The following is a 13,061-nucleotide window of genomic DNA, read 5'->3' as shown; positions in this document are numbered from 1 at the left end:
CATGTTTAGGGCTTAGAAAACATAAATAATCACATGATCCAAGGAGTTTATGGCCAAGACATGTTCTTGGGCCGTAAACCCCTTTAAGTGGGGCAAGATGCACCCTAACACCTTGCCAAGCCTTGGATCTTAGTCTAGAACCTTACACCATTGAACTAGGGACTTCAAGAAACGATATGGTACTCCATACCATGAGTTTACGGCCGTAAACTCATGAGGAAGTGGTCCCCAGGCCGCAAACTCAATACAAGGTCATTCTTGGACCTTAAACCCACCTAGCATCTTGTTTAAGCCTTGGAACACTTAACCACATAGGACACCTTACCTTTAAGCCTCATTTGGTGACCCATTTGAGAGTTTACGGCTAGGAGTAAACTCCCCTGGGCCGTAAACTCCAACAAGAATGGTCTATAGACCATAAACTCACTTACAATGCCTTGCACTCCTTTGTTGAAACCCAATGGCCTCCTAACACTTTGACCAAAGTGTTTTCCACGCCTTAGAATGTTTATACTTGTCTAATTAGTGTTATAATCACTAATTATATATATATATATATATATATATATATATATATATATATATGTCTTTATATGTTATTAGGATCATTATGTGTGTTGAAGTCTTCACTTGACACCAAGCATTTGTCCGACACTTCCATCCGATCGACTCACTGCAGGTGAGTTCATACCCCGTAATTAACCTTTTAAATGTTTTTAAATGTTTATAAATGCTATGGGGGGGGGGGGAATACAAGTTGAATCATGCTAGTTATTATATCAATCACATGTGATTAATAATTAGCATACAAATGGATTTACTATACTGTTAGCTGTTAACGACTTTCTCAAACCTTTTCACATGTTAAAACTCTTTATCAAACTGCTTTACATATTGTATGTTTCCTTTCAAACTCTGTTACAATTGTGTTTCAAACAAAGGTTTTCCTTATACTTAAAACTGTCTTATCAAACAAACTACTTTCAAATCATTTTATAAACTGACATCAAGTCATCATTTCTTAGTTATTAAACTTTTCAAAGGTTTTACAAACTTCTTTTATACTTTTATATTGTCAAATGCATGCCTAGATAAGTATAGTTATATAAGTAATGTTTATAGGACTTAGGACGGCTAGCTTGCTTTATTTCCTTTTCCTCGTTGGGATGTGGCCTTAGTTCATGGTTACTCGTCCGAATGTTATCTAAATATTAGTTATATATCATGTATACATTTATAGACATAAAAGTTCCAGCGGTCAGTTCATTACCTTTGGGTAGCAAACGCATACTTTCGGTTAAACATGTACATTACTAGTAACTATAATAGGTATAGTTAGGAGATATTACTTACTATTCTAAGTACAAGGAATCACACAAGAGTCAGTTCATTCATGAGTCTATACTAATACATTACATACAATATGAAGAGATACGTTTACATAGATACGTTTACAGAGATACGCTTACATGAATACGTTTACATAGATACGCTTACATGAATACGTTTATATAGATATGCTTACATGAATACGCTTACATGAATACACTTACATGAATACGTTTACATAGATATGCTTACATGAATACGTTTACATAGATACTTTTACATGAACACGTCTAAATCAATATGTTTAATAGATACTATTACATAGAATCTGTTACAAATGTTTTGGGGCTTACCATTCCACACCCAAGGCTGTTATCTACAGTAGGGAAAATGCTCATCGACGGGTGTCTATGGTTGTACTGTTCGGCGAGTTTCCACGCGGTGAATATCCTAGTTCAAAAGGATACAATTTTAGTTATTATATTATTTTCTTCTTACATTCACTTTGTGACACATTCACATGAACGACGAGGTAGGATATATTTGATATAGATAAACTATTTTCCTTATTACCTTATATTGTGACTCATACGCATAAACGATGAGGTAGACTATGGTTTTATAATAATAGTTAAATAGGGAAAAACCGTCACATTTACAGTGATGCTTACTTACAAAACAGTCGGGTCTTGGTAGAAGACTACTTTCAAAACAGTCGGGTCTTGGTAGAAGACTACTTTCAAAACAATCGAGTCTTGATAGAAGACTACTTTTTATACTAGTAGGAAATATGAGATTTTCTAGGGTTGTCTTATGCTTACAATTACTTACAAACATGTTCATTGATACAAACTTTTCTTCAAACATTTACAAGTCTTTCTTTACATTTTTACAAATCAAAGACACATTAATACTTATGAATTCACCAAATGTATTGCTGATACTCGCTTTCAAAATAACTTGTATTCTCAGGTCACAAATAGACAGGTACGACGACCAGGTTTTGTGAAGACGGAGCAGTCAAGACTCGTCTTTTATTTTGATTATTCATTATGTTGTTTTATACTATGAAAGAACACATTTGTAATTAAAATTATACTATTAATGCAATGGATGATGTTGTTGCTTGTTTACTACTTTGCATTGTTGTGATACTTTACATGACGTCCTCCGCCCCAGAACGTTTCCGCCGTTCTCGGTTTTGGGGTGTGACATTTTTTTTCCTAGATATCGTTCTAACCATCTTAACTAATAGAGTAAATTACACGAATGGTCCCTATGGTTTGGGGTAATTTACGTGCTTGGTCCCTAACTTATTTTTTTAACTCGAAAGGTCCCTATGGTTTGGTTTTGTTACGTGTTTGGTCCCTACTGTTTATTTTTGTTACGCGTTTGGTCCCTGTCTCATTTAAAAAGACTATTATTTAAAGAGGGAAAAATGATGGGGTAGGTGAGGTAAGGTGAGGGTGTAACACCGTGAATTTCAAAATAATTTTTCGCATATTATAAAAACATTTCTCATTTAATTTTCATAAAAACATTAAGTTTAAATCCCAATTCACATCATACAAAATCCCAAGATCATATATATATCAAAAATCCCATGCGTGTGTATAGATCAAGCCGGCGCCTTCCCACGGTCATCGCTAGTACCTGAAACAACAACACTAACACTGTAAGCACAAAGCTTAGTGAGTTCCCCAAAATACCACATAAACATATATTAGCCACTCGAGGCTATAACTCTATGGGTCCGTGCACCCAAGCTCTGTGAACCCTCAGGTTCTAACTCTGGGAACCTTCCGGTTCCAACTCTATAAACATGCACAGCATAAATCACATAGACATCATGCAGTACAACACATAGCATACACATAACATACACATACTTCTGACACATAACTCTGATTACCTACTCAAGGTAAAGTATAGTGAGAAGACTCACCTCGTGTATCTCGATAACTCGCGAATCCTGGAAATCACTCGTGCTCGATCCTCCGAGCTATAATCCTCCTATAACATCATATATCTCTTAATTAACACTTTTACCACTAAGGCTAACTACCCCTATCAAGTCAACTCTGGTCAACGGTCAACGGTCAACGGTCAACTTTGACCGGACTCGGCGAGTGCACTAGTGCGACTCGGCGAGTCTATACCTATTCACCAACTCTCTAGGATTCTCTTTTGACACATCGAGTACTCCCCTGACTCGACGGGTTTCACCTGGCATGAATCGCGGGTCTACCACGACTCGAATCGTCGAGTCTCAAGAACAACTCGGCGAGTCCCAGCTTGACTCAGTCCAACTGTCAACCCTCACTAACTCTCCTTGACTCACTGAGTCGACCCTTAACTCGGCAGGACCACTCGCTGAGTGGTTAAGGACAATCTTCATGCTACTCGCCGAGTCTGTTCTTCAGACTCGGCGAGTCCATGTCATGCAGCAACTCAAACTAGTTTCTGAGGTTAGATCCGCACCATCCACTCATAGATCTGGCCCTCCTAAGCTTATTCATCACGTAAAGTCCATATCTTGGTTACCATACAACACCTACAAGGCTCTTTTGGAGAAATAACCTCTAAAATGGCAACCCTAGCCTCCAACCCAAAAAGGGAGGACATAAAGCATGACATTAGGGACTCTCTGGACCTACTAAGGTCCAGATCTAAGCACCATAACCCCATGGGACCTCTCACACTTCCAATACAAAGAAAATAAGGCATGAAGAAACCCTATATTTGACCAAATCAACAAAATATGGAAATGAGCTCTGAATGATACCTCAAGAAGCCTCCTCAGATGAAATGAAAGAAGATCCCAGCTCCCCAACTCTTCTAGCTTGACTTTCCTCTTCCTTTCTTGCAAAAACACACAAATTTGGTGAACAATAGCCTCTTATCTCACTCACACGAATCCCTCAGCTGCTTTGGTGCTCTCAAGACCCAGGTAGCCGCAATGAAGGGCCATAAGGTCCTTTAAATAGGGCTTAGGACCGGGAATTTAGGGTTTCATTAAACAGCGAGGACTCGCCGAGTCCATTCCTTGGACTCGTCGAGTCCGGGCGCGAACCCGCGTCCTGAACCGCGATCCTACTTGACGAGTTTGAGCTCCAACTCGCCGAGTCCCCTCACAAAACTCCAAAAATATAAGCATAAAAGATACCTGGAGATCCGGGCTGTTACATAGGGGATGAGATTAGGGGTGTGTTTATTTAAATAAATTAAAAAAATCAAGGGCATAATAGTCTTTTTAGGTAAGATAGGGACCAAGCGCGTAACAAAAACAAATAGTAGGGACCTTCCGAGTTAAAAAAATAAGTTAGGGACCAAATGCGCAAATTATCCTAAACCATAGGGACCATTCGTGTAATTTACTCTGACTAATAACACATGTCATATTTAATAAAAAAAATATATTTTTTAATATATTTTTGTGATACATGTATAAATTTACTATTACATGAGTATAAAAACAATTTTACAACTAATGTACTAGCATTTTGGAAACTTATTTACAAATTCGAATTTAACGCAAACCAATTAACAAATAGACCAATACTTGACAAACTGGTTTAAAATTTCAAGGATTTATGAAATTACAAAATCCTAATTACACATGGATTCAGTCAATTTGGCAATTTTCAAAACGGCAAACCATTTAAATTTTAACATAAAGGAAATTATCATCAAATGTAGCAAAAATAAATCACTATGTGTAAATTTCATCCAAACTTGAAATCGTGAAATTACATCAATGCCCCAAGGGTCATCGTCCTTAAGTTATCAAAAATCCAAATCTATCCTAATAAATGAAAATGTTTTTGCCAAATGTCATGTTCTCATTTAGTTTGACACATGTCATTTTGTAGGATTTTTTGATTTTTTCTTTTTCCACTTGGCATTTTCTTGTGCTTTCAATTTTCCTAAATTTAAAAGTAAATTCCATATTTTATGCGAGTTTATTTATGTTATGTAGAATCATTAAATTAAATTTCAATAACCATACAAAAAAAAAAAACGTACAACTACAAATTGGGGTAATAATCAATTCTTCCATAATTAAATGTTTACACATCATAATTTTCACTTATACAATAACTTTTTCAAAACAAAAAATGTTATGGAATCCAATTATAAACAAAGAAATTAGTTTTCATTTATTAGGGTAGATATATTGAAAAACTTGATCCTTATTATTTTATATTCAACTTTTTAAAATAAACCCGTGTAATACACGGGGCTTACACCTAGTACTTCAATTTAAAGTTGAAAATCAATGATAATTACTATAATTTCAATCAAAATCAGAAATCACGAAGATAATCATTAATTAGAATCATAAACTACAAGACTCAAGAAACTGAAAAGGTAAGCATCATAAATTTCAAAATTGTTAACTTCTGATTTCCAACTCAAAGCACTACTCACAAGTTCAAGCTCATATAGGCTACAGTTCTACTCTTGAAGCAAACCACAACTCTGAAATCAGAAGAATATGAGAATATGTGTGAAATCAAAGATGTATATTTTGAATAAAACTGATAGATTTCAAATAAAAAGGAAATCTAAAATAGGATAATAGGAAAAATTAGAAATTAGTTTTAGAACAGTCAGACTCCTCGATTTCTATAGAGTTCTTTTTTTAGGCATCGACAATCAAATCACAAATGCCGACAACATCTCTAGCGTCAATACACTGTTGGTGATTTGTTATCATCAAAGTTATTTAAGTGTAACCAAAGGGCTTCTAGCTCAGCGGTATCCGGTGTTGCCCTCCCTCCTTGAGGTTGAGGTTTCAAGTCTCGTCGTTTACTTAGATGAATTTAAGGTGTAGTTTAAGAGTAGGTTAGATTTGACGTCTAAAAAAAAGTTATTTAAGTGTAATAAGATTAATTTGTTGACCAAAAGTGATATTGATAAATATTAAACAAGGGAGGTGTAGAGTGCACACTTGTTTAAGTTTGATCAAGTTTCAAAGTATACTTTCATTTAGGGGAGAAGTCCCTGAACGAATAGGGGTTTGGGGGCAGCGCCCCTGGGAGCGGGGTCCAAGGGGCGACAGCCCCTGACTGAGGTTGAAATACTCGTTTTTCAGAGATTCGTTTTTTTTTTCAAAAAATTAACCATTGTTTTGACCCTTAGCCAAATACTCGTTTTTATGTCAGTTTTGGTAGTCTTATGACATTTTGAAACTGTCATATGACAGTTTTCAGACAGAGATCATAAATCGGGTTTTGGTCTCATTTTCTGGTACATTCAAAATTCATAACAATCACATTCTCTGTTTTTGCTCTCATATTCTGAGTCTTATTCGATTAAAGATTGGGAGTACCACCCAGATACTTTAATTTGAAAGTGATATCACAATTCTCAGAATTTTCAAGCTTTTCTATACCCCAAATTTCTAACATCCACTATGTTGTTTGTGTCGAGAAAACATAAATCCTCTATACTTGGCTAAAGTGTTTGGGTCGAAGTGATATATACATTATTACTTACCAAACTAAATAGATGCCCTACATATTTTGTTGTCATGGGTTTTGGCCCATCTTGCCTAAGTATTGGGTCGGGCTTGCATCCTCGACGCCGAAGGTCTTGGACTTGCATAAAAGGAAGAGATAGAGATTGTTGAGGACGATGGGGGAGTTGATGGCTAGGACATATTTTCACTGTAACATAATTGATCCATGAAGTTTATAGTAATTTCAAAAAAACCGAAAAGATAAAAAGATTGATATAATTGTATTTATAGGTGTTTAACAGATGTGAATTTACGGAGTTAGTCTCAAGGCCATGTGCGCAACTTTTGGAAACTACAAGGACTATACATGTCTAAAATTCAAAAACGAAACTAAAATTGCATATGGGTGTAAACAACAAGGGCCAAAACTGTAGTTTACTCGTATATCTATCTTAAAATTTTAAGTTTTTCATAGAGCCACGAACAGATGCGATCTTGTGTGACGTGTATCACTGTATTGGCACACTTTCTTCTTCCGTATACTTCCGAAACTCCCTCCGCTCCACTTTTTCAAATTTCATTCCCCATTTTCGATTCAATCCACCCGTGGAATTTTTGCTAACGTCATCAGATTTCAAACCCTGAAAAAACTCCATGGAACTTCATGACGAAGATTGGGAGCTCATCAACGACGACGGCTTCGTTTACAAGCGTCTCAAGCGCCTCCGCGTTGATCCCACCGTCTCCACCTCCTCCGTCACACCGCCGCCGGATCCTGCTGTCGAAGAGAGAAATCGCAAGGAAAGAAAGAAGACAATACTGTTAAAACTCAAAACAAGGTATCAGCAGGAGATTCACCAATGGGAACATTTGTCGAACACCTTGAAGGCATTGCAAGAGCGTACCCAAACACAACCACTACTCACGGCGTTACCAGATCCGTATGTCTCCCAATCAACACATCATTCGACGAATTCCACGTATCATGAACTCGCTCAAACCCTCCTGATTCAGGTATCAAATCGCATTTTCAAATTTCAGTTCGTTTGTGTTTGTAACCCTAAACAATGCCCTCTTTTAACTCAAAATTATCATCAATATCATTGTCAATTTTCGAAAAAAGAGGGAGTTTTCCACTTTTCCCAAGGCATTGAATCAGGAAACCCGTATTAATCTGTAATTTGGGGGTAATTTGATTAGGTTGAAGCTCAAGAAGCCTCCATAAACCAAGTTTCAAGATTATGTGATGTTGCTGAAGCCCTATGTAGTGCTCAAGAGCAATTGTTGAAGCAACCATTTGTGTATCTACCAATTTGGGAATCATCCCCACGAAAACTAATCACATCATTATTATGTGAAGAATGAGATTTCTTCCATGAAAGTAAGCCAAGTCGGAATCATTAAAGAAATCTTGATCTCAACCAAGAATCTGTTGTGCCATATTGACATAGATGCATAGGATTACAGCTGATGATATTGATACTAACCATAAATGTAGGAGAGTTAGTTGATGTTGACATGTTGTATAAGTAATTATTGTAGTACAGATTATGAAATGTTTGAGGTTTTTGTGAGTATTGAAAGTTGTGATTTGTTTTGAAGCATTTGTTAAGAAAATTGAAGGTTGTAATGTTTGTACATAAGTTGTTATTAGTTAAAAACTTTCAAATGTTTTACTTGTTTTTTGCTTCTTGTTGACTTTGTTGATTTTGGTGGAATAGGACGGAATTGGAATATGGGATTCCATTCCATGGTGCATATGATTTGCCAAATAGATGGAATTTATAATTCCTTCAAGTTCCATGTTTGATGAATGCAATTTGCATATTTTGAAATTTTGGATACTAGATTTTGATATACAAATATGAATACATGGAAATTCCAAACAAAAATCCTATGATACTTTCTTGTAAACAATCTATTGCATATTGGATTATCTTAAATTATCGACAAAATACTATCTTAAAATTATCTAATTTTTTCTAGACAAAACTACCGAAATAAATGATAACAAATTAGTAAAATTTCATAAAAACTATTGTATTTTGTTGTTTAATCATTAAAAGATTTGTTTTTTTGGATTAACCATTAAAAGTTTGATATTTTTTACTCAAAAAAACCAACGATTTTTTTGGAGTAATGAACAGAAGAATTATCAGAAGAGAGCTCTTCAAGTTAAGGGTTTTTTTTTTTTAATTTTTTTTTTATTATTTTTTATTTTTTATTTTTTTTTGTTATAACTCAATTTTAATTTTTTTAATTCATTGGTTAAAACCGCTCAAAATTTTCTTTGAATAGTTAAACCGAACAAATTCCAAGGTTCTTTTATAGAATTTGAAATTTTATGTAATGTTTTTATTTTGAGAAGTGATTAAACAAAAACAAAAAAATCTTTAATTAATTAAACCGAAAAAACCAAATTAAAATGGGTTTTTTTTTATGAAATTTAGCCTAACAAATTTTCAATTACAAGTGAAAATTCAAATTTATTCAAATATTAATATTGAATTTTCATTTCAAACCAACCACCGATTCCTTCCATTTCAATTTCAATTTCCTCCATTTCATTCTTTTCAAAATCATTATTGTAAAACTCCTTCATGTTTCAATTTCCAAATTCGACAAAATCCATTCCTAAATATTACACCAAAACGAACATAGAACATAGAACATAAAAACTTCATAATGTCACAATTTCTACACAATAAACCAATAAATAAAAACACCTTACACATAGCATTTAGCAACACTCTTTCAAGTCTATTCATTTTTTCATTTTTTTGATGATAGAGTTCTAATATCGATTTCATTAAGAAGAGAAGGCACAACTTTCACACTTTGAATAAAGAACCCACTCTTCTTACAAGCTTCTTCTAGAAGCTCAACTTGTGATTCTCCATCCGGGCAGAATGCCACAACTGCCCCACCACTGCCCGTGAATTTTGTAGCTGCCCCAACTCTTCTCCCCACCTCCACCATTTCTATGTTTAAACCACCAAGCGCCGCATCCCCAAACATCCTCCTGAAATACCTTTCTACTCTCAATTTTCTTTTCTTATTATCAAATTACACTTTTTATTTGCATGATATTGCTATAGGAAAAGTTCTTATATATATATATATATATATATATATATATATATATATATATATATATATATATATATATATATATATTTATTCAATTACATCCATAAAATCGGCAACTGTATTCATTTTGACCATTTTAACCTGTAAACTTGTCATCCCTCCTTCAAAGTTTACATTTTTGGCCCAAATTTTAAATTGGGAAATTTCCGATAAGTCCTAATATTTTAGGTCAGTTTATGGTTTAATGCCAATTTTTATTTTTTGAACAAAAAAGACATGATTATTTTATATTTTGCCAAAATTAGCGAAACAATCCTAATTTTTTTCAACAGAAAATGATAGATTATTGTATAAGATTAGATAATCAGGATTTTTCTGATCAAAAAATAAATGTTGAGATTAAACCATAAACTGACCCAAAATATTGGGATTTTATTGGAGATCTCCCATTTAAATTTTATTACAAATTTGGTAAAAAATTTACACTTTTGGCCGAGATTGCAAAATTTTGTTACAAATTCACCTTAAACTTAGGGTAAATTCGTAACAATGCACTCTAACTTCAAAAAAAAAATTGTAAAAAACTAAGTTTAGGGTGAATTCATAACAAAAGTTTGCAATCTGGGCCGAAAGTGTAAAATTTTGACCAAATTTATAATAAATTTTAAAATCTAGGTCAAAAGTGTGAACTTTGAAAGAGGGATGACCTGTTTAACGTGTAAAATGGTCAAAATGAATACAATTTCCCGTTTTAGGGACTTAATTGAATAAAAAATATATATAAGGACAAAAATCAATTATGAGGCCAAAATATAAGGATTCTTATGGAGATTTCCCTATTGCTATAAATTATAATTAGGTAGATTTTTCTTTTTTCAAAGTATAATGCTGTAATATGAAGAAATGAAAATAGGATGCAATAACAAACAAATCAATTAAAGCACATTTTTCTATTTCTTGTTTTACCTTCTTAGATCAAAGTTTTGATTCATAAGAGTAGCAAGTTTAGAATAATCTTTTTCAAGTAAAGCTGTTTTTCCTTCAAGAGCTAAGTTTGCCACTTCCTCCATTGATGATATTATAAACTTGTCTCCATCTAACCATCTTTGTCGAACTGTGCTATGCACCTAAAGTCATTAAAACTTTATTTTATAAACAAAATTAATACAAGTAATTTGCTATTTCTTGTATTTAACTATTTAAATACCTTTCCAGAATCACTTGGATTTTCAGCATAGATGAGATAAAGAGGAGGAAGAAGACTTGTATCCAACTCTGTGTAATTTCCATGCCCATATTTATCCATCTTCTCCTTGTCAAAATCCTGCAAATAGATTTTCATTATATTATATATTAAAAACTAAATTATTTATGTCAATTGTCGAATACCATGTATACAAGGCCTCCATAAACTTGAGCTACTCTGTCTTGTAAACCTGCAACAATTCCAAGTTCTTTTTCTGCATTGAGGATAAGTTGAGGTCTAATCTCCACTCCTATTTTGTCTCTGACATTGTAGAAGTCAAGAAGACAGCTAAATGCAGCACATACAATGGCACTAGAACCAGATAGCCCTGTCTGAGAGATGAAAAGGGTAAGATAGAATTTCGAAAATGATAACACGAGATTTGGGATCAAGGATCATTGGATATACAATGAAGAAGAGATAATAGAAATGGTTGAAACTTGAAAGATTTACCTGACGAGGGATGTTGGTTTCATATGAAATAGAAAAGTTGTTGTTGTGAAGATCAATCCCCTGTTCTTTGCAGTATTTGGTAAAAATTTTACAAGTTGCCATGAGGAGGCGTACACCTCCATAGTAACCTTCATTCTCCAATCGATTTGTCTGTAACACAAATGTGTGAGAATACGATTCTAGTTCTCAGTAGGAATTTCATTTCAGGAGTAAGAACAAAATATAGCAGATCGAATTGAATGATGTAAGTGTAACTACAGTTTAATGGCAGAAAACAGCCTACATTTTGACGTTTTAGATCAAGCACAGTACCTTCCGAATTGAATATGGATATAAAATTCGTTAAGATTCAACTTCTGAAATTCTATACTTTTAAAAAATAGATGAGAACTTTCATTGGATTTGACTCCTACAAGTTAAAATGCACCAACAGTATAATCTCGAGAAGCATCGATTCACTGTTCTCAATCTTAGCAACATTGAAGTACATCAAATCCGTCGTTTATATTCATCACCGAATCGAATTAAAATAGAACAACACAGATCGAGAACCACAAAGTCGGAAAACGTAATTAACATGAAAAATGGCGAGTGAGATAAGGAAATGGATCGTAAAATAATAGATCAGGAATCAAAGGATAAACGATGCAATTAAGAAGAAGCGGAAAGCGAATTGAGGAGTACCAAGTGAGAGAGTGAAGTGAATTTAACGAGATCGTGAGTCGGGTGAGGGACGATGACGAGATCTGAAGATGGTTCCAAACGAACAGAAGCCCAAAAATTGGAGATGTTTAAGGAGATCGTACGTCCGTAATACACGTCGCTGGGATTACCGAGGAGTCCAATTCGAGCATACGCCTTGTGCTCGATTATCGCCGCCGATGGTGGTGGTGGTGCTCCATTTCCTTCCATTTTGATTTTTACTTCTTCTGTTTGTCAAAGTCTTCGCACAATTTGAAGTGATTTTCAGTAGCGAAATTTGTTGAAATCAAAGATGTATCTATGTCAACGGATAGATGGATGTACATGCATCTGTCATCCCCTCTCTCTCCGTCTGGAACCTACAAGGAGCCTACAAGGATTCTTGATTTCGTGACATAACCGTCGTAGTTTCGATATCGCCCACCATGCGTTCGCTTATTTTTCATTTTTTTTTTTGGAGTAAATTGCAAAATTGGTCATTTAGATTAACCAAAAAGTGCACATTTTTTTTTTCGCACAGATGGTCCATGATTAAGTTTGGATGTAGAATTGGTCCCTCGATTTAATCGTATTTATTTTTCTTCAGTAAAGTTGGTCGGTATATTTGTCATTTTATAAGTTTTCTCAAATTATACTATTATTTATTGTTTTTTATTAATCTCTCCCACTCTCGCTCCCTCCCTCTTTCTCATCACCACCAACCTTTTGCCATCAACACCACCGTCAGAAGCCTTAACCAATCTCATTCGCATTTACCCTCGTTCATATCTCTCTACC

The 13,061-nt window shown here is 34.5% G+C and overlaps 2 protein-coding genes across 2 annotated transcripts; one reads left to right on the top strand and one right to left on the bottom strand.

Moving 5' to 3' along the window:
• Nucleotides 1–7,277: 7,277 nt before the first annotated feature.
• Nucleotides 7,278–8,462, top strand: LOC145093460 (uncharacterized). Its single transcript, XM_079031590.1, has 2 exons — nt 7,278–7,807; nt 7,994–8,462. Exons 1-2 carry the CDS (start codon nt 7,448–7,450, stop codon nt 8,156–8,158), a joined length of 525 nt encoding a protein of 174 aa, XP_078887716.1. The 5' UTR covers nt 7,278–7,447; the 3' UTR covers nt 8,159–8,462.
• Nucleotides 8,463–9,447: 985 nt separating this feature from the next.
• On the bottom strand, nt 9,448–12,729 carry LOC145093459 (glucuronokinase 1-like). The gene is made up of 6 exons (XM_079031589.1): nt 12,267–12,729; nt 11,583–11,732; nt 11,273–11,461; nt 11,091–11,207; nt 10,850–11,010; nt 9,448–9,815 (listed from the first exon to the last, which is right to left on the bottom strand). Exons 1-6 carry the CDS (start codon nt 12,492–12,494, stop codon nt 9,566–9,568), a joined length of 1,095 nt encoding a protein of 364 aa, XP_078887715.1. The 5' UTR covers nt 12,495–12,729; the 3' UTR covers nt 9,448–9,565.
• Between the last annotated feature and the right edge of the window lie 332 nt (nt 12,730–13,061).

This window comes from Lactuca serriola, chromosome 3, assembly GCF_051521515.1.
Source record: "Lactuca serriola cultivar US96UC23 chromosome 3, Lser_US96UC23_V15, whole genome shotgun sequence".
Lineage (NCBI taxonomy): Eukaryota > Viridiplantae > Streptophyta > Magnoliopsida > Asterales > Asteraceae > Lactuca > Lactuca serriola.
The sequence above is the reverse complement of the archived record's forward strand: the minus strand, read 5'-3'. Positions and strand labels throughout refer to the sequence as shown.

Bases quoted from the DNA above. Each gene is read 5' to 3' on its own strand.
- LOC145093460 (XM_079031590.1), top strand. From the start codon at position 7,448: ATGGAACTTCATGACGAAGATTGGGAGCTCATCAACGACGACGGCTTC. The intron at 7,808-7,993 runs GTATCAAATCGC...TAATTTGATTAG, and splicing joins CTCAAACCCTCCTGATTCAG to GTTGAAGCTCAAGAAGCCTC.
- LOC145093459 (XM_079031589.1), bottom strand. From the start codon at position 12,494: ATGGAAGGAAATGGAGCACCACCACCACCATCGGCGGCGATAATCGAG. The intron at 11,733-12,266 runs GTACTCCTCAAT...TTTGTGTTACAG, and splicing joins TCACTTCACTCTCTCACTTG to ACAAATCGATTGGAGAATGA. The intron at 11,011-11,090 runs GTATTTAAATAG...TAATGACTTTAG, and splicing joins ATCCAAGTGATTCTGGAAAG to GTGCATAGCACAGTTCGACA.